General features: G+C 42.5%; 1 protein-coding gene across 3 annotated transcripts in view; it reads left to right on the forward strand.

The window, feature by feature from the left end:
* LOC149190779 (uncharacterized) overlaps positions 1–21,744 on the forward strand; it is a 325,562-nt gene extending 303,818 nt beyond the window's left edge. For all 3 annotated transcript variants that reach the window (XM_089413441.1, XM_089413442.1, XM_089413440.1), the window contains 2 exons: positions 21,020–21,050; positions 21,328–21,744. In XM_089413441.1, coding sequence (XP_089269567.1) covers positions 21,020–21,050; positions 21,328–21,515 — 219 coding nt within the window. In that variant the 3' untranslated portion in view covers positions 21,516–21,744. The remainder of the gene's footprint in view (positions 1–21,019; positions 21,051–21,327) is intronic.
* The last annotated feature ends 338 nt before the right edge of the window (positions 21,745–22,082 follow it).

Consider the following 22,082-nt stretch of genomic DNA (forward strand, 5'->3'; position numbering starts at 1 on the left):
TTTGGGCTAGCTGCAAGAAAAAGAAATTAAGTGATACTAATGGTGAGCCCAAGACAGAAAAACAAAGTACAGAAGAAGCTAGAGCAAGGATAAAGGCACACACGAAAAAGTGGTCATGGCTATATCCTCCTGAACAGAATGAAAATCCTGAAGGTAAAACCATACCTAGTGGTAATGGTGATGAAAGAAAACAACCAAATCTCAGGGAACAAAATGGTTGTCTTAGGTAAGGGGACACCCTTTCTAATAGCAACGTCATTCAAATTTTAGATATACTGAAAATGAAGGAGAGAATGAAAGTATTCTTGGTATGGAGCAATGTTGCACGAAGCGAGAGCGAAGCAGAAGCGTCATTTTCCAAAAATCTAGGAAGCGAAGCGTCCGCGGAAGCGTCTACTATATATATATATTTAGATTTTTTTGCATTTATTCTCAAAACAAACATCCCAAATAGCAAATTAATTGTAGAAGACATGAAAACATGCATATTTTTGCATAAATCAAGATAGATATGGCATCCATGATTCCATTGTAGTTACGAGTATGTACAACAATCATCTATATTCTAGCTATTACAAACATACATCACATTTTTAAGCATATTATAAAACATAAAACATTCAAGCATATTATAAAACATAAAACATAGAGCATATTATGATTTATCTAGCAAGTGAGCAACTGTCAACATTTGTCATGTCCAAAATTCAAATAATAGTGTTTACAAAATATGTCACTTGGTCACCGCCAAGACAAAAAAGGTTCAAAACTCAAATGCACAAGCCTACAAGTCTAAGTGTCAGCGGGCGGGGGCCTCCACGTGGTGGCAATGAAGAAGATGGTGCCGGTGGAAGTTGTGGAAGTGGCACTGAAACTGATGAAGAAGAACCCCCTGCTGTTGGTGTTGACCCATGAAACCTAGGAACCAAGGGACCAGATGGGGGTGGGGGTGGCATATCAACATGATCATCATCATCCTGGAATCGCTCAAAAAATTTATGCAAAAAAAAACACTAGTTAACAAAAAAAATTAAAAACACGAATTAGAGAAATGCTTTATAAGGAAAAATTGGAAAATTCATACCACAATGGACATACCTGGATAAGAGCATCCTCTAATTGCTCTAATCGCAACACTCCATCCTCCAAATTGGGATCCTCTGGATTCTTGTCCCAAATCAACAGGTCTTTATTAGACTTTGCATCTTCACAGTAATGGGACAACAATCGCAAGTTGTAATGAACATAAACCAAGCTCTCTGCCCGGTCTAAACTCAACCTGTTCCTTTTAACACTGTGGATGAAAGAATAAGAGCTCCAACACCTCTCTGCAGTAGAAGTGTTTACCACCTGTGATAGCGCCTGCAATGCCAAAGCCTGTAGAAGTGGAGTACCCCCTCGATGCATGTTCCACCACTCGAGAGAAGAAAAAGTCTCTCGATCTTTAATTGCATGCATGCTCCCAAATGGACCAGTGTTAAGTGTATAGATGCTCACCTGTCTCCGTACCAATGCAGCCTCCTCCTCATTAGGGATTAATTTACTCAATGCAGCCATATATTTTCTGTGAACCTCTTGATCTTGGTGTGGTTTTCTCCTGCTTCCCCCCCCAGGTGCTGGTGTTGAAAGCCATGATGGATGATAGTATTTAGGTGTCAAAACATATGCTAATGCATGCAATGGAACATTTAGCATTTCCCATCGGTTTTGCACCTCTACACAAATATAATTGTACAAGGTGGTATCTCTAGGCTCAACAATGTCTTTAATATGCCCCAACATGCTATCCATTTGCTCATACACCTCCCCAATTACTGGTCGATCTGAATCTGCAAACTTGATCATGTAATAAATTGGTTTGGTGAATTGCAAAACATATTTAACCTGTGGCCAAAAGTAACTGTCAAGAACAGCGTCCCTGGCTGCATTAGCACCATCTATGTCAGTGTTAATTTCATCCCATGTTTCAGCACACACCAGATTAGTTAAAGCTTGTCTCACCTTCACTAGCCGCCTAAAGGTGAGGTAATAACTTGCAAATCTTGTCTTTGCAATTTTAAGCAACTGCAACTTGGAGTAAGTGCCATAGAAGTAGTTTACACTTGTATGCCCTGTGATGAATTTAATGAGCTGCTTCCCTCTCCTGTAAAGCTCAATAATCCACCCACATTCTTTGTGCTTCACAATATCATGCATCAAAAGGTTCAATGTGTGAACTAGGCACCCGGACCAAAAGATGTGTGGATGAATACGCTCAATAGTTTTTCCTGCTGCCTTACAATTTGCTGCATTATCTGTGATCACTTGAACCACATTATTCAGACCAACATCTTTGATTGATTTCAATATGAGATCTGCAATGTTTTGTGTAGATGTAGTGATGGAGGAGGAGTCATGACATGTAATAAATACTGCACCACTAGAAGAAACACCAAGAACATTTATCAAATGTTGGTTTCTAATATTTGTCCACCCATCTGATACAATGGACACCCCAGAATCTACCCACTCATTTGTAAAATGTGTCAAAGCTCTTTGAACCTTAGCTTTTTCTCTTTCTAATAACACTGTTCTAGCTTTCTCATAGTTGGGGGCCTTGTATCCTTTTAGGGCTTCATTGATGGCCTTTACCATTTCATGCCAATAGGGAGAGCGAAGCACATTGAATGGTACACCGCAAGCACAAAGAAAATGGATTATCTTTCCATCCACATCATCCCTCCCAGCAACATTAAGGAAATCCCCTATTGTTCTTCTACCTCCAGAGCTTGCAGAAGTACCATGAGGAGATGAGCAGCTACCAAATTTAGAGGTTGCACTTGATTCAGAATGAGTTTTTTGTTTCTTGTTTTTTTGTTGTGCAACCATCTCTGTTTGGATGTATTTTCTTCTTTCTTCAGCTAAAATGTTTGGGCAAATTTGTACCCCCACAGGACCCTTTTTTTCATCACTGTCCAGCACCCCACAAAGATGCCTCCTCAAACGGGTATATGAACCACAATATGGTTTTCCTTCATGACAACCATGAGGGCACACAAATTTGTAAGATCCGCCACCCTTTACCGCATCAAGTTTGGTCACATAGTTCCACAAGGGTGTTGATGTAGCTTTCCCATCTTGTGTTTCAGTGTCCTCTTCAGGTTCATCCCCTTCCTCTTCAAACCCTTCCTCCTCATCATACATTGGGTCACTGGTATTGGGACCACTGTCCTCTTGTGTTTCATCCCTTCTATTTCTATTCCCCCTTGCCATCATTAAAACCAAGAGTGGAATGATACATAGAAGCCAAAAGAACACCATCTTGGAATATGGATATAGGTGGTGGACAACCTGTAAGTAAAGGAGCAAGTAGAAACAATGGGAAAGAGTAGGAGAGGGAGGAGAAAAATACAAAAAAATTGTCAAAAAAATAAGGGAGTTTGGGGTTTGAACTTACCTCTTTAGCTCTTGTAGATGAAGTCTTCCAAGCTCTTGCTCCAAGCTCCTCCTCCTTCTACTGGCTCCTCCTCCTTCACTCCTCCAAGCTCTCCTCTCTTCTCCTCTCCTTTCCTCTCTTCTCTTCTCCAACTCTCATAAACTCAAAGTGAGAAAATGAGGAATGAATGGGGGCTTTATTCTTTTCATTCCTCACCTTAATCTCACTCTAACCTCACCCTAACCCACCCCCTTTATGTTAAGTTAACATAAATTAAAAAAAAATTGTTTTTTTGCCTTGCGCGCGGCCTCCTTTCTGAAGCGTACGCTTCCTCCTCCGAAGCGCCACGCTTCTGAGGCCCGAAGCGCCGTACGAAGCGCGCTTCGGAGGCCTGGAAGCGGCGCTTCCGTACCGCGCTTCCAAAATTCCAGGAAGCGGCTAAAAAACAGGAAGCGGCGCTTCCGAATTCGGAAGCGCCGCTTCGGGCCACGCTTCCTAGGCGCTTCCGTACGGGACGCGCTTCGGGGCTTGGATCCGCCGGGGGGGGGGGTGGGGGGCGCTTCGTGCAACATTGGTATGGAGGAAGGAAACAACAGTAGTATTTGCAAGGACTCTCCAGACACCTATTGCGGTGGTTTGTCACTGTATAGCTCAATCTCAATGGTAGCAAGCACAAAGACAACAGTGATACTGACGTTTCCGCTAAGAATATTATAGGGTATATTATGAAGCTGTCAGAGGTAGATCTATAGATTGTAGTTAGTGTTGATTGTGATATGGGACCATATAATATTTTATCGGATGAAGAAATAAATGAGCAACCTGGTTACCAACATGCTATTGATGACCACAAAAATGTGGCTAGGATTACAACTCAGGAAGATCAACCACATCTGAGTCAGCTTGAAATTGAACTATTAGAGTCTTTTGGGGAGCAAAAGTAACCTAAAACTGAAACAATGAAAAAAAAGGAGTTTTTTTTTTCAATACCTTGAAAAGATGACGAGTACAACACAAGTTGTTGGTGCTGTTGATGACAAGATAGAGGTTGCTTGTGGTGTTGATGGCAAGTCAGAGGTTGTTGGTGGTGTTGATGACAAGTCAACTAAGAATAATAAGGTATCCACTTCTGATGGACAATTACCTTCTATTCAGTTTGAAAATATGCAGTCTGAAAATGTTTTGCAAAATACTAGCACGTTGGCTAGTCTTGAGTCAAATCCTAATCTTCTGACACAACAAAGTGTGGCAAAGGAAATTCTATCTGCTCTTGCGGAAGCCAAATTAGAAAGTAATAAAGTTGCTGGTCACAGAACTAGGCAAGATGTATTGCTTAGTGGTAGTGACAATGGAGGAGCTGGACAAAGTGAACTCTTCATTCAAACAGTCTTTACCTTACTGGACAACCTTGGTCAGTGACTTGATGATCTAAAAGAGGGATTGGTTCTTTGTCAGTCTGTAGAGGCTATTGCCAATTGTAAAGTTGCACTGAAGAAAACTCAAACTGAGTCAAAACTCGACTTTGACAATATTACAATTCATTGTAATCATGTCATAGAACTATTAGTAGTTGTTCCTAAGGTGATGCTTGTGTTGAAGTTTCTAAGTTTACTTTGTTTAGAAACCCTTCATGCACCTTTTCTGATTTATTCCTACCTACTTGTTATTTTTCTTTAACAAGTTATTTACAAAATAAATACTGAAAATAAACACTAGTGCATGCTCAACATATTACAGATCAACACTAAAGAAACAAGAACAAACACACCACATAACAACATTATTTTTGGACCAATGTCCCCGGAAAAACCAAATGTGGGAAAACCGGTGCAGCTATTTGAGGGTTTTCTTATTAAGCAATATCAGAGTACAATTTGGGTGCTGAAACTGGCCTACCCAACAGAGAATTTCCTTAGCAGCGATACCTCATAGTTTGAGAGAAATCTCCTGGCTGAAACCTCGGAAAATCCTTCTGGTAGTTCCTCAGCACAACATTGCTCTGCATCCCCAACGTCTGGCCAATTTGGACTACGTCAGCCTCTCCCTGTCTCACGCTGGCCCTACGTCAGCCTTTCTTGGCTTGTGTCAGCCCTAGGAGGTCCTCTGTCAGCTCTGGGAGCCTCTGCGTTAGCTGCGCTGGCCCCTCTTGTGCTCTGCGCAACACTTGGTTGCCTCTGTGTGGCCCTGCGTGAGCCCTTGCTAGCTCTGCGTCACCCTACTTGGTTGCTGCACTGCTGTCCCGACACAATCTCTGCCTTCTCTGTACTGAATGCCCCTCAGCTGCTCTCCTGATCACTGATTCTATCTCTCTTAGCAAATCCTGCTCTAGAGAATAGAATGACTGATCATCTGGTGTGATCTCCAAGTGAACCTCAAGCCTCCTCTTATACTTTTCCTGTTGATGATTCAACGACAGAGATTAAGTCCCTAATCAACAACTACGATTAGATCTGGCTTGATCCATGTTTTTTGGATCACTCTAACACAGATTCATATTAATACACATTAATATTTTATTTTCCCTATGTTTAAACTTAGGTACTCCATTAAAAATATTAATTATTTTAATATCTCCTAATCTGTTTAGAATTTGCCCAAACCCTTTTTGGGTATTGGAGATCTCATGTGCCCCAACCACTCCACCAAATTTCGTGGCTAGAGCACATTCGATGCTACCCCAAATCAACACTCCCTCTTAGCGAGCACTGTGCTCTAGCAATACTCCTCACTGAGTATTACTCTGATCATCTGGCATCGGTACTTTTGTTGATGCTAGGCCTTCCTGTCTAACATCCTCTGCACTGCTGCCTCTTGTACTGCTGCCCACGGTTCTGCCACTGCCACTGCTGCATCTGTACGACAGCTCCCTCTGCATCCGTGCTGCTACTGGTCCTTTCTACCAGCACTGCATTTGCACTACGCCTCCTCTCATCATGCTGCATCGTGCTGCCCACTGCTGCAATGCAACTCACTTACTGAGAAGTAAGTAATTGATCTCCCAACTGACCTTCCTGTTGGGCTAGAAACACCCGATGATGCTGAAGCTCCCTCTGCCACTGACAAGTGCTCCCTCTCTCTGACCTTTGTGCTGCTTCAACAACTCCCTGCTTCTCGCACTGTTGCACACCTCTTTGTGCCTTCCTGCACTAGTGCAACACTCCTGTGCCTCTCGCACTGCTGTAGCCTGCTAGCTCTGCGCTGTCTCGGGACTCCTGCATTGTAGCTCCCTCTGCCACTCCATTCGCATCTGTCTTTACCCACCCAGCCAGTCCCGCTACTCCCTGTCGGGGCTCCCGTAGCAAGGTCTAATCCAAGAGGCTGGGTACCTTGAGGATTCTGCCCCTCATCGCTTGTAGTTCGCCTGACTACAGCTCAATGTCTCCCCACTTCCACTCAAGTGGTGCGTGTGCCCTCATGGCACAGTCATTGTTTGTCAAAACTTCCTTCTTTGCCCGTGTTGACACTTCCTTAGTCTCGGAAGACTCTCCCTTACTCTTCTTCCTTGGGCACTGGGTCGCATAATGACCCATCTCCCCACAATGGAAGCACTTGACCTTGGAGAGATCTTTCTTCTTTTGCTTCTCCTGCTTTCCCTCAGATGCTAGGGCCACATCCTCCTCCTCCTGCTTGACCTTGATCCCTTTGCTGCTGCTACTTGTCTTTGACTACCATCTGATCTCTTCCTGGCGAAGAGCTGCCCACATCTCATCCCAAGGTAGGAGAGTCCCTCTGCCCAGGATGCTCTGGACAAACACTTCCCACTCTTCTGAGACAACATTTAGGGCTGTCCTCACCATAAGCTTCTGATCCGGTGTCGTTCCTATAGCAATCAACTGATCTCTGATCTGATTCAGTCCTCCGAGGAAGGAGTCAATCGATTAACCCTTCTTCATTTGATACGACCTCATCTGGTTCTCAAGCAGCATTCTTCTCTGCACAAAAGTATGCTGGTACATGTTCTTGAGAGCCTCCCACATCTCAACTGCCGTTTCCTTCTCGGCTATATGTGGTACCACATGATCCTTGACCCCGTAAAGGATAATGCACATGGCCCTCGCCATCGCGTCTTCGTACTTGTTGTTATCATTAGGGTCGATTGGGATAGCTATAACCTTCAAGGCGAAGTTTTTGACACGATTCCTGTCAAGCACTGATAAGATTATGGCCTTCCAGACTGTGAAGTTCGATGCTATGTCTACTCTATCCTAGTCTCTTACCTTGTGTAGTGCCATGACGCTCCTCTACTTCCCTCCTAGAAGTTCTCTGTTTGACTCCTCTGAGTCTCTATTTCCCGTCTGGAAGTTCTCTTCTGGACTCCCTCTGAGTCCTAATTTCCCTCCTGGAAATCCTTTTGCCGCTTGTTGAGATGCCCCTTGCTTTGTTCGTCTTGTGCAACTGCACTGCTGATCTAGGTTCCTCGGCTAGAAACCCTTGGTAGCAACTCCTCTAGCCCTGCTCTGTCAGGTACTGTTCTGACTACAGTACCTCACCAGTTCCACTCTGCAATATTTCTGCAGCCTTCTAGACTCCAGCAACTGCCTCTCTATGAACTGCGTTAGCCCCTCTCTGCCTCACACCAGCTCTGCATCACCCCAGATGGGTTTGCGTCAGCACTGGGATGCCCTGCGTTAGCCCTCTGGCCCTCTGTGTCAGCAACGCTGGCCTCTTTGAGGCTCTGCACAACTCCCGGCTTCTTCTGCGTGGCTCTGGTTGGCTCTGCGTCACACTTCTTGGCTTTTGCGCTGCTAGAAACAACTTCTGTCACCTTGGGACAACTGTTTTCTGCTGCTATTGCTCCACTTGGCTGATGTCTTTTAGTCCTCTTGTGATCTGCAATCATGCTCTGATACCATGTTGAAGTTTCTAAGTTTACTTAGTTTAGAAACCCTTCATGCACCTTTTCTGATTTATTCCTACCTACTTGTTATTTTTCTTTAACAAGTTATTTACAAAGTAAATACTGAAAATAAACACCAGTGCATGCTCAACATATTACAGATCAACAACTAAAAGAAACAAGAACAAACACACCACATGACACCATTATTTTTGGACCAATGTCCCCGAAAAAACCCAATGTGGGAAAACCAGTGTAGCTATCTGAGGGTTTTCTTATTAAGCAATATCAAAGTACAATCTGGGTGTCGAAACTGACCTACCCAATGGAGAATTTCCTTAGCAGCTATACCTCACAGTTTGAGAGAAATCTCCTGGCTGAAAGCCCGGAAAATCCTTCTAGAAATTCCTCAGCACAACACTGCTCTGCAATGCCAGCTTTTGCCCAATCTGGACTATGTTAGCCTCTCCCTGTCTCACGCTGGCCCTGCGTTAGCCTTTATTGGCCTGCGCTAGCCCCAGGAGGCCCTGCGTTAGCCTTTATTGGCTTGCGCTAGCCCCAGGAGGCCCTGCGTCAGTTCTGGGAGCCTCTGCGTCAGCTGCGCTGACCCCTCTTTTGCTTTGCGTAGTACTTGGCAGCCTCTGCGTGGCCCTGCATGAGCCCTTGCTAGCTCTGCGTCACCCTCCTTGGCTGCTGCACTGCTCTCCTGGCACAATCTCTGCCTTCTCTGTTTCTCTGTACTCAATGCCCCTTAACTGCTCTCCCGACCACTGATTCTATCTCTCTTAGCAAACTCCGCTCTAGAGAATAGAATGACTAATCACTCTGGTGCACTCTCCAAGTAACCCTCAAGCCTCCTCTTATACTTTTCCTGTTGACGTATCAATGACCGAGATTAAGTCCCTAATCAATGGTTAAGATTAGATCTGGCTTGATCCATGTCTTTTGGACCACTTTAACACAGATTCATATTAATACACATTAATGTTTTATTTTCCCTAAGTTTAGACTTAGGGACTCCATTAAAAATATTAATTAATTTAATATGTCCTGATTTGTTTAGAATCTGCCCAAACCCTTTCTGGGTATTGGAGATCTTATGTGCCCCAACCTCTCCACCAAATTTCGTGGCTAGAGCACATCCAATGCTACCCCAAATCAACAGCTTGCAGAGACCTTTTGATTCCAGGCTTATGCTTGTTCATTACTATACTTTCAGACACATGTACAGGGCAAGTTAGGGTCATTTAATCCAGTAGTAGGGCTCAGTGGAGCATTTGCGAATGCGGATGTGTCTTTTTTGATGGAAATCTACAACAACTTGGATGAAGGTGATTGCTTGTTTGGCCTAGCACGACTGCAGGATCAAGTACTCATCAATGTAAACACCATCTCCATCTTGGAACTTTTCATTCTAGTGATTGCCAAAACTCATTTTTGGACCCGCTGCATGCTCAGAAAATCATTTCAGGTGCGCCTTCTCTTGTTCTTTAATTCATATCATTCAATCTATCACAGATTATTTATATGTTTCAAAAATATGCTTTCACTTGGGGTCTTGGCCGTGGATATTGCAAGTACATCACGAACAACCCACTTCGACCAACACCCCGATAGACAAATAACAGAGCAGGTATCATTCACCACTTAGCATGACATGCTTTCTCTTAAGGTTTGCATATCCGACATCATCTCTCCAAAATTGTAAAGACCGTAAAACAGATGCAAATACAGTAAAGGGGTTTTTTAATCCTGAACCTATAATTAATTTTCTAAAATCTTACAAATTAACTAACAGAATTTATGAAAGTACTTACCTGTGCACTTGCGGTTGCTGATATCTGCAACTACTCTGATTCGGTTACCAAAAGACCGAATCGACCCAGCCAAACTGTGCAGAACCTGGCTACTCAGTCCAGTAAGCTTCTTAGTTGAAGCACACCGTTCCCCTATGCCCAGAAACCTCGGAACAACCCGCGCTCTTCCTGCTGGTAACTTCAGTTTATGACATCCTTCCTCCCTCAGTTTCCCTTTCCTCTATTCTTTTTCTTCCTCCCGGTTCCCTTCTAAAATTCTGCTTGGTAGTTTTTATCTCGTTTCTTGGCGGTGGCCGCCCTTCCTCCAGCAGCCCACCGCTTAGCCTTTCCATGACACCTTCCCTGTCACGTATCATATATCTCTCTTATGGTCACGTACATATATATTTCATTTATAATTTAATTAATTATATTTCTTTATTAATAAAATATATTTCTTTTATGGTTTAGTAACTATATTTCTTTTAATATAAAATCATAACCTTAGTTTTATTAATTTATCATATTATTATTATAATCTTATTAATAATCTAAAATATATAATTATATAACCATTTTAAGATTTAGATTAATTTTTTACATATACCCTTTTATAGTTATGTTTACATTATACATTTTAAATTTAGTATCTACCCATTAATCATGATACATTGAGCAATATGGGTGTTGATGGGTGAATAGAACTTCTATTTGAAGAAGTGTCATGATTTTTAATACTTATAGTTAATTTAGTATATAAATACTAGTGCGGTGTATGCGACACATGCATATGTAGCTATCATATACATGCATCGTATGCCTGCTATTATTCTTGTGTTCTCTATATTTTATAGATAGGTCGTTACAAAAATGCACCATAGGGTCCATCATCTCGACAATGTTTATCACCTTCTCGCCTTGCATATGATAAACATCCATGCTGGTCGATAGAGTCCTCACACTCATGGCTCACGTCATGTTTATATACCCCTATTAAATATCAGGAGCCATGACCATCGACTCAGGCCTGAGAATCACTCCACTTACATGACTTGAAGATCAACCTCATTCTGCTGCATGCATCGCCCATCCACCTCATTCCATGGCCATCCCTAATACTTTATGACAGATTAAGATGGATGCACCACCGCGTTCTACATTTGGCGTATCATCCATTGATATTACATAGACCATCTGCATCACTTCATCCGCCTCACCAACCCAACACAGAGACCAACCAATGGGGCCCTCGCCCTCAGCAAAAACACCACACCTCCTTACTGGACACCATTATCATGGGGCACCCGTCTCTGTGTCTGTACATCCAAGTCACCTTCATATTCTTTTGGCAAGTGTACAAAGATTTTTCTTAGGAAAAAGACTCCCACCCATATTTTCATGTCTTCTATCCGACGACAGTTTCTAGTCACCCTTGGTCAGAGCTTGCACATCACACACAGTCATTTACCATCTTTATGCTAGTAAGGACATACTTACACCCACCCTGGAAATCCTGTAGAGTCCAAGGCCATCCCTATCAGCAAACGTGTTTTGATTGCCACCATTTGCATAATAGCTTTGACCTCAGGCCAATTGTCCATACAGACTAATATCGTCAGTTCTCATTATCATGCCTTGTCCGACCCACACTATTACAATCTAGTTACACCTTATATTGATTCCTTGACACAGCATGTCGGGTAGTCGACTTCAACACTCGTATTCTAAGATGGAGGCAGTACCTTGGATACTCCTCCCTTGAAGGTATATCCCCGGGTGTCACAATGAGAATCACTATTGCCCATTGATGTCATCTGCCCCTTGACATTCGACACCAACACAAGTTTTCATCTCAAGGTGCTACTATACTTAATGACCATTGCAGTTCTTTCATTTAGTCAAAGACCCTCGCATCATTATGCACCTCATTCAACAGTGCTCACATCATGATACAGGGGAGGTCCCAATTTCGAAGACCCATACATACCTCAACACCTTATTCAACAATGCTTCACCTTTGTTATGCCTGGGGGAACCAAATTCAGTCTATTTGTCCAAGAAGCGCCCTTGAGGGCGTCAAGAATTATCATCACTAGCCATTACCATGTCAACCACCATAATGTTGACTGGGAAAAACCATTTCTTGTTCGATTGTAATAATTCGTCACTAGTTATCATAACGAGCATGGGACATGCTCGCTTTGTATAGACATTTTTTTTACTCTTTTGGTTTTCTTCAGAGCATGGTTATCCTTTATACTCAGTCAAGGGGTTTCTCTACTCATCTCCATAACAAGTTATCCTTTCTCTCGAAAAATTTGATCAACTTCTCCGTCAGAATAGAAAATGTGATGTATTTCAGCTATACGTTTGCCCCTAACGCCATACATCAGGGGGCAACTGTTAACACCAAAAAATCGTACACATATTAGCACAATCTAGAAGACGCTAAAAGACGTCTAGTAGAATGCAAAAGTGAATATTTTCCAGCTGAAGGCATCATGAAGTTAAAAAAATTTAATTTCCCCTAAGGTCCAAAGTTTATAAGGTTAAGAAATTGAGGACGCTTTGGCTTCGATAGCCATGCGTACGAAATTTTCTTCAAAAACCATGCTATCGAAGAAATGGATGAATCAGTGAATTTGGGACCACTTCACACACTTGGAGGCGAGTCCCTGGCAAGATCTTAGTCCAAAACAACCAAATTCGAGTCACCCTAAAGATATGCAGCCCTCAATGGAATCATCTCGTCCTACTCATGAGTCATTGTCATGCATGAACGAAGAGAGGGAAGATGGATTCAAAAATTCTAGATAAATAGGCTATGGGAGAACCATAGTATGAGACATTGTTATTCTCACCAAATAGCTATTAGAGCAAACCAACATTCCATTGTTGAAGCCAAAGAAAGTAAGAGCACTAACATGTTGGCCATATTGCTTCTAAGCAATCCATCCTCTTAGTGAGAGGAGAAGATTCCACCATTGGAGAGTCTTCATACTTCTTTGAGAGAGAGGAGAAACGTGCAAAGAGATTGAGGAAAAGAACCCCCCTTGCTGAGGGTTATTGAGCACCATAGCTCAAAGAATTGTCTTCAAGTGTCTAATATTCATTTATTGTATTCAACCTCTACTACCAACAATCAAATAAATGGAGCTTTTTCCATTATTTTGTTGACTTGTTTACTCCATTGAGCACTGTATGTGTATTCATCTTTGTTTTAGTTTGTGTTTGTATATGCATTGTTTTCACTATTTGCAATGCTTTGTTTATCTAAGTCTGTTCACTAACAAAACCAACTCTATCTGTGATCCTTTGTAGGGAACAACCAACTGTTAAGGAGGTGTCTTTTGGTACACCATTGCCACAAAAACACTACCACAAAGTGTTGAAGTTTCTAAGTCTACCTAGCTAGAAACCCTCCATGCACTTTATCTGATTTATTCGTACCTACTTGTTTCGTTACTCAATAAGTTTTTTACAATGTAAATACTAAAAATAAACACTAGTGCATGCTCAACATATTACAGATCAACAATTGAAAGAAACAAAAGCAATCACATCAACTGACACCGTTATTTTTGGACCAATGTCCCCGGAAAAACCCAATGTGGGAAAACTGGTGCAGCTATCTGAGGGTTTTCTTATTAAGCAATATCAGAGTACAATGTGGGTGCTGAAACTGGCCTACCCAATAGAGAATTTCCTTGGCAGTGATACCTCTGACAAATCTCCTAGCTGAAACCCCGGATAATCCTTTCGGCAGCTCCTTAGCTCTAATCTGCCCCAGAAACCACAGTGTCAGCATTTTTTGGACTTCGTCAGCTCCTCTCTGCCCAGCGTTGGTCTGCGTCAGCCTTAGGAGGCCCTGCGTCAGCCTTCTGGCCCTCTGCGTCAGTAACACTGGCTTCTCTGAGGCTCTGTGCAGCTCCCTGCTACATCTGCGTGAGCTCTGGCTACTACTACGTCACTCTCCCTGGCTATTGCGCTGCTCTCCCGACACTATCTCTGCCTCTCTGTACTCAATGCCCTTCAGCTGCAACTCCCGATCACTAATTCTATCTCTCTTAGCAAACCCTGCTCTAAAGAATATAATGACTGATCACTCTGGTGTATTCTCCAAGTGACCCTCAAGCCTCCTCTTATACTTTTCCTGTTGACATCTCAATGGCTAAGATTAAGTCCCTAATCAACAACTAAGATTAGATCTGGCTTGATCCATGTCTTTTGGACCATTCTAACACAAATTCATATTAATACACATTAATATTTTGTAACAGCCCAAAATAAATATCTACTTAACTTTTCTAGTTAACATTAAATTTAAATCAGGGTGGCACTTACATAGCCAAATAAACATATAAGTAATAAACTAAATTCAACTAAGAATAATGCTTACCTGCGGTAGAAGTAGGCTTACCGCAACAAGGTTTTGGGGACGACTCTCCACCCAACCGTAGGCTCAATTGTGCAAGGATTTGCTACAACTGGTCACCCCCGAGCCCTCAATCAACGTACTACTGCCAGTGACTCCTATGTCTTAGAACACCATTCTCCCAAGAGAATGAAAGATAGAATCTCGGAAAGATGGAATGCAAGAATGCCTCTCATCTTCCTCACCATCTATTAAATAGAACAATATTGAAAGGGGAACCACATGCACACACTCCATGTGTCTACATGCAACTTTCTTTTGATTTTTAGCTTTCTTGTTTTATTTATTTACTTTCTTTTGATTTTTAGCTTTCTTGTTTTATTTCCTTCTTTTTGATAGTTTTCTTGTTTTATTTCTATTTATTCTTATTTAGAGTTTTAGTATGGTTATTACTATTTTTATTTTTTATTATTTTTTATTTATTTTCTTGTATATATTTTTAATGTCATTTATTATTTAACATTTATGATTTATTATCTTTATTATTTTTTATTTATTATTAAGTGATTTATTTATTATTATTAATTACTATATTTGCATTATTTATTTTTATTATTATATTATTATTTGTTATTTTTATTATTTATTGTTTATTATTAAGGGGAGGGATATTACATATTTTATTTACCCTAAGTTTAGACTTAGGGACTCCATTAAAAATATTAATTATTTTAATATCTCTTGATCTGCTTAGAATTTGCCCAAACCCTTTCTGGGTATTGGAGATCTCATGTGCCCCAACCTCTCCACCAAATTTCGTGGCTAGAGCACATCCGATGCTATCCCAATCAACACTCCCTCTTAGCGAGGACTGTGCTCTAGTAATACTCCTCACTCAGTACTTGTGCTGATGCTAGGCCTTCCTGTTCATCCAGCATCGGTACTTATGCTGATGCTAGGCCTTCTTGTCCAACATCCTTTGCACTGCTGCCTCCTATAACGCTGCCCATGGTTCTGCCACTGCCACTGTTGCATCTGTATGACAACTCCCTCTGCATCCGTGCTGTTGCTGGTCCTTTCTCCCATCTGCATCCGCACTGCACCTCCTCCCATCATGCTGCATCGTGCTGCCAATTGCCGCACTGCAACTCAATTACTGAGAAGTAAGTAATTGATCTCCCAACTGACCTCCCTGTTGGGCTAGAGACACTGACTGATGCTGAAGCTCCCTCTGTTGCTGACAAGTGCTCCCTCTTTGACCTTTGCGCTACTGCAACAACTCCTTGCAGCTCGCACCGTTGCACACCTCTCTGTGCCTTCCTGCACTGGTGCAACACTCCTGTGCCTCTCGCATTGCTGTAGCCTGCTAGCTCTGCGCTGTCTTTGGACTCCTGCACTGTAGCTCCCTTTGCCACTCCATCCGCATTCGTCTCTACCCACTCAGCCAGTCCTGTTACTCCTCGACGGGGCTTCCGTAGCAAGGTCTAATCCAAGAGGCTAGGTACCTCAAGTATCCTGCCCCTCATCGCCTGTAGTGCACCTAACTACAACTCGATGTCTCCCCACTTCCGCTCAAGTGGTGCATGTGCACTCATGGCACAATCATCGTTTGTCAAAACTTCCTTCTCTGCGTGTGCTGGCACTGCCTTAGTCTCGGAAGACTCTCCCTTACTCTTCTTCCTTGGGCACTGGGTTGCATAATGACCTAGCTCCCCACAGTGGAAGCACTTGATCTTGGAGAGATCTTTCTTCTTCCACTTTTCTTGCTTTCCCTCAGATGCTAGGGCCACATCTTCTTCCTCCTGCTTGACTTTGATCCCTTTGCTGTTGCTACCTATCTTCGACTGCCGTATGATCTCTTCCTGGCGAAGAGCTGCTGACATCTCGTCCCACGATGGAATTGTCCCTCTGCCTAGTATACTCTGGACAAACACTTCCCAATCTTCTGAGACAACATTCAGGGATGTCCTCACCATAAGCTCCCGATCCGGTGTCGCCACTATAGCAGTCAACTGATCTCTGATCTCATTTAGTCCTCCGAGGAAGGTGTCAATTGATTTTCCCTTCCTCATCTGATACGACTTCATCTGATTCTCAAGTAGCTTCGTTCTCTGCACAGAAGTATGCTGGTACAGCTTCTTGAGAGCCTCCCACATCTCAAATGTTGTTTCCTTCTTGGATATGTTTGGTACTACATGATCCTTGACCCCGTCAAGGATGATGTTCTTGGCCCTTGCCATCGCATCCTCGTACCTGCCATTATCACTCAGGTCGACTGGGACAACGATTACCTTCAAGGCAAAGTTCTTGACACGATTCTTGTCAAGCATGGATAAGATTCTGGCTTTCCAGACTGCGAAGTTTGATGCTTTGTCAAGTCTATCTTGGTCTTTTACCCCATGTAGTGCCATGATGCTCCTCTACTTCCCTCCTAGAAGTTCTCTGTTCTACTCCTCTAAGTCTCTACTTCTCGTCTGGAAGTTCTCTTATGGACTCCCTTTGAGTCCTGATTGCCCTCCTGGAAATCTTTCTACCGCTTGTCGAGATGTTCCCTACTCTGATTGTCTTGTGCAACTACACTGTTGATTTGGGTTCCTCGGCTAGAAACCCTTGGTAACAACTCCTCTGGCTTTGCTCTCTCAGGTACTGTTTTGACTACAGTACCTCACTAGCTCCACTCTGCAATATTCCTGCAACCTTCTAGACACCAACAATTGACTATCTGTGGACTGCGTCAGCCCTTCTCTGCCTCACGCTGGCCCTGCGTCACCCTGGATGGGTTTGCGTCAGCCCTGGGATGCACTGCGTCAGCACTGGGATGCCTTGTGTCAGCCCTCTGGCCCTCTGTGTCAGCAATGTTGGCCTCTCCGAGGCTCTGCGCAGTTCTCGACTTCCTCTACATGGCCCTGGCTGGCTCTGCGTCACACTCCTTGGCTTCTGCGTTGCTAGAAACAACTTTTGTTACCTCGGGACAACTGTTTTCTGCTGCTATTTCTCCACTTGGCTAATGTCATTTAGTCCTCCTGTGATCAGCAATCACGCTTTGATACCATGTTGAACTTGCTAAGTCTACTAGCTAGAAACCCTCCATGCACTTTATCTGATTTATTGCTACCTACTTGTTCTGTTATTTGACAAGTTATTTACAATGTAAATACTGAAAATAAACACTAGTGCATGCTCAACATATTACATATCAACAACTGAAAGAAACAGAAACAATCAGACCAAATGACATCGTTATTTTTGGACCAATGTCCCCGGAAAAACCCAATGTGGGAAAACTGGTGCAGCTATCTGAGGGTTTTCTTAAGCAATATCAGAGTACAATCTGGGTGCCGAAACTGGCCTACCTAGCAGAGAATTTCCTTGGCAGTAACACCTCTCAGTTTGAGACAAATATCCTAGCTGAAACCTTGGATAATCCTTTTGGCAACTCCTTAGCTCCAATCTGCCCCAGAAACCATAGTGTCAGCATTTTCTGGACTGCATCAGCCCCTCTTTTCCCAGCGTTGGCCCTGCGTCACCTCAAATGGGTCTGTGTCAGCCTTAGGAGGCCCCACGTCAGCATTTTGGCCCTCTGTGTTAGCAATAATGGCCTCTCTGAGGGTCTGCGCAGCTCCCGACTACCTCTGCATGAGCTCTGGCTGCTACTATGTCACTCTCCCCAGCTACTGCGCTGCTCTCCCGACACTATCTTTGCCTCTCTGTACTCAATGCCCCTCAGCTGCAACTCCCGATCACTATTCTATCTCTCTTAGCAAACCCCGCTCTAGAGAATAGAATGACTGATCACTTTGGTGTATTCTCCAAGTGACCCTCAAGCCTCCTCTTATACTTTTCCTGTTGACATCTCAACGGCCGAGATTAAGTCCCTAATCAACGACTAAGATTAGATCTGGCTTGATCCATGTCTTTTGGACCATTCTAACACAGATTCATATTCATACACATTAATATTTTATTTTCCCTAAGTTTAGACTCAGGGACTCCATTAAAAATATTAATTATTTTAATATCTCCTGATTTGTTTAGAATCTGCCCAAACCCTTTCTGGGTATTGGAGATCTCATATGCCCCAACCTCTCCACCAAATTTCGTGGCTAGAGCACATCCGATGCTACCCCAAATCAACACAAAGGGGATGGCCCCTTGATCTCCCAAGCAAATGACTTGTGTTGCTCCAAGTAGCTGTGGGGGCACAAAATCATCCTCATGGGTCTCCAATTAAATCGAACAAGCCTGTATCCCATCTTCAAGGGATGGAACAATGACGCAAGCCTTCCCTTTGTCTCCCGTGGTGAGAGACAACCTCATCTGGGCCTTGGATCAACTGCCAAGTGTTTTGTGCAACTGTGTAGCTACCTGGGCAAGGTGGTCCAGGAGCATCATCATCAAACAAGTGGATCATGAACGAGCAATGAATGGTACTGAAGGGTCCCATGGCATGGCTATGGAGTCTCAGCAATAGTGGAGGCCCATGGCTCTCAACGCACACCCTACAAATGCCAATATGACCTTCTGGAGGGCTTGGACCCCATATACGGAGACCAAACCCCAAGATGAAGACCCACTTGCAATCCTGTATAAAATCCAATGCATCTCCTCACTTTATAGTACAACAAATCATTTGTGTAATTGAGCAACTGAGCTTAGAAATCATCGAACCAAGTGGGCTCTCCGTAGTGGCATGCCCTTCTATAATGGGCTTTAGAGTGTATAGATGTCTCAAAGTTCAAGTAGGAGGTTAATCAAGCACCTTATTAGGTGGTTTCAACCTCTCAGGGAGTGATAGGTGTCATGTGATATAATGATGGAACAAAGTGTGGCATCAAGGGAAGGCTCCAAGCCACATGCCATGGTACAAGGGTAGCTACGATGAGGAAAGACCACACTTGGGTGTATAGATGTAGGAGGGAGAAATCATGGCACGAGTTACCTCGACCTTTGTTTTTCCACCCTTTTTCATATGCCTTTTGCCTTTTATTGATTTTTCTTTTATAACTTCTCGTGGCTTTAGGGGATGAGAGCATGAGACGAATGGTATAGCAGTAAATAACCCCTTGAGGTTGGGTAGTTCATCGCCCACCAGGGGTTGGGGCAATCATGGGTTCCTCAATGATGCAAGTGGCCAATATAGTGGCCCTAGGAACTAGGATGATGGCCATAATGATAGGAGGTAGAGATCATGTTGGCTTTTGGCCACGTGCTAAATTTGTATGTCCTGGCCATCTATTGCATTTTATGGTACATTTCCTATTGAGAGTGGCCAAAATATGCTTTTTACTTTTTTTTTTATCTGCATCTACCTCTGGGGCATTATTCCAAGCCCAACCCAAAGTGTGGACGAGGTGAAGGCGAAGCTAACTCGTTGTGGACTCAATGGGAAAATGTGGACCCAGACGGGAGATATGTGAAAAGGGGTCATAATGAGCTGAGGGGAATGATGTATGTGGTGTCGGGAGGCGGGGCCACAGAACCAAAATTGGGATTTCCCATGTAGTGGCACTCCTAAAGCTAGTAAGCAATAAAGGAAATCCCATCGAACTAGTATACAAGGTTAACTTCCAACTTGGACAAGGGGACAAGAGTACAAACCAAGCCCATTCTTTTCGTTGAATTCCCCCACTAATCCATGCCCAAAAGTGTCCATGATACGTAAGCAAAAATACTCGACTACATAATGAAAGCCATTCCTTCAGGGTTGGAAGACCCACCTTCAAACATACGATCATAATAGATGGGTGAAGATGCATAATGGTTGGCTCAGGTGGTGGAGATGGTGGCACATCGAGCTATCTTGTGGTTGCAAGGGGTTGCTGGTTGCCGGCTGAGGACCATCTAGGAGGAAAAATTCTCCTATGGGTGTCACCTACAGTTGGTGGGTAACAGGCTCAAAAACAAAATTTCTTTCTTCTTGATTTCTCCTTGCTTTCTTGACCTTCACTCTTGCTTCCTTGATGTTCCCAGGTTCAGCTCAAACTTCTTCTTGAGAGATCGAATTGGTGCTAAATGAGGTTGATTTTTCTTCTATTTATAGGCTTTCCATGAGGTCAACTCCTTGTTTACAGTATAATTATTTCCATTGTCTTTTGTGCTCTTCAAGTTGGTATGAAGCTTTGCTGAAATATCTGTCAATCAGATGGGATGGTTGAGATTTGTATTCAGCTTCTTTCTGTTCCTTACATAAGCAGAATGCCTAGAACTATTTCGATGAAGTTATTTGAGAGATTATTTTGAGCAGTATATCTATTTGATTTTAACATTGATTATTCAGATTTGCTTTCAGTTATGTTTCCGAGGTTTTCCATATCTGTACATTTGCTTTGGTTCCTAGTCTTTTATCCTTGTAAAATGAAATTATGATTATCTAAGAAATTGAATAGATAAGTAGTTTTGCTTGTTTCTTCTATAGGTGGACACCATATTAAGCAACCATCTACACAGTTGAAATTGAAATAAATACTTCCTGGACTTGTAGACCAGTTCATCTTTCATATTTGGCTTTATAGGCCTAGAGACTCAGAATAGGAAGCGTCATCCTTACATATTGCTACTGTAGTCTTAACATTCTCTTTTGCCTGTTTATAATGCAGATATTACTCACTGTAGGATTTGTATCAACTGGTAAGCCGGCCTTTCCAATTGACTTTCTGTTCCTTTTCTTGTAAACCTTCTTTTGTCATTCAATATAAGGCATCAATATTTTACATTCTTTTGAAGAGTCATATTAGTATATAACCCAAATAACATCAAGATCGCATTATATCAAGTCAGAGGGCAATCATGGCACGTTGGCGTCCATTACAATTTTACATATATATTACAGCACAGGACTTTTCCCCCCTGTGCATTAATCATGTTAGCCTATATCAAGTCTTGAAGATTTTCCTTGTTTTTTCAGTGGTTCTGATGATTTTGGTAGATCGAGTAGCAAGGAAGGCATTAAATGATGCAATCCAGGAAAATGAGGGAAAGGTTGATATCATTTGCACATTCACGGACTCTGCACTTGCAAGTGAACCGTGTTTAGATCTTCAACAACCACTGATTGTTAAAGTGGAGCCTATTGTAAACACTCATGATATTTAGTGATATCATACGATCACCTAATTGATACTGTGCTGATGAAAGCTGTAAAGTGTTGGTATGTTATTGTAAATGATGTATTCAGTTACACTTGTGTAAAAGTCATTCTTTTTCATTATCATCTGGTTGGATGACAACCAACATTCACTCTATTTATTTGCAGTGTGCACCTCAATTGTGCTGACTTTGAAATCTCAAAAAGGTTGAGCTAAAAAATCCAGTTTTAAATTTCTTTAAACGTCTTCTGTCTTAAGTTTGTGCTGCAACTTGGAATTTTAAACACCAAATGACTCTGTTAACCGGAAAACAATAATTTTCAATTGAACTCCAAATTAACTATAGTCAACCTGAAAAAGAGATGAGGAAAATAAAGGCAACTAATTGCCGCAGATAAAAACTGAGATTTTATCTTTAGAAACACTTCGCTAAGAACAAAAGCTTAAATACATAACTAGGCCTGAAGACTTGTTCAACAGAATAATATATCAATCCTAAAGGGCTTCTGCTATTGTTCACCTCATGGTATTTGTGGCATCATCTGATTGGTTTTCTATGCTCTCAAATCCTGAT

Source organism: Pinus tabuliformis, chromosome 3_1, assembly GCF_031772625.1.
Source record: "Pinus tabuliformis cultivar Carrire ecotype Pingquan chromosome 3_1, CPIR1, whole genome shotgun sequence".
Classification (NCBI taxonomy): domain Eukaryota; kingdom Viridiplantae; phylum Streptophyta; class Pinopsida; order Pinales; family Pinaceae; genus Pinus; species Pinus tabuliformis.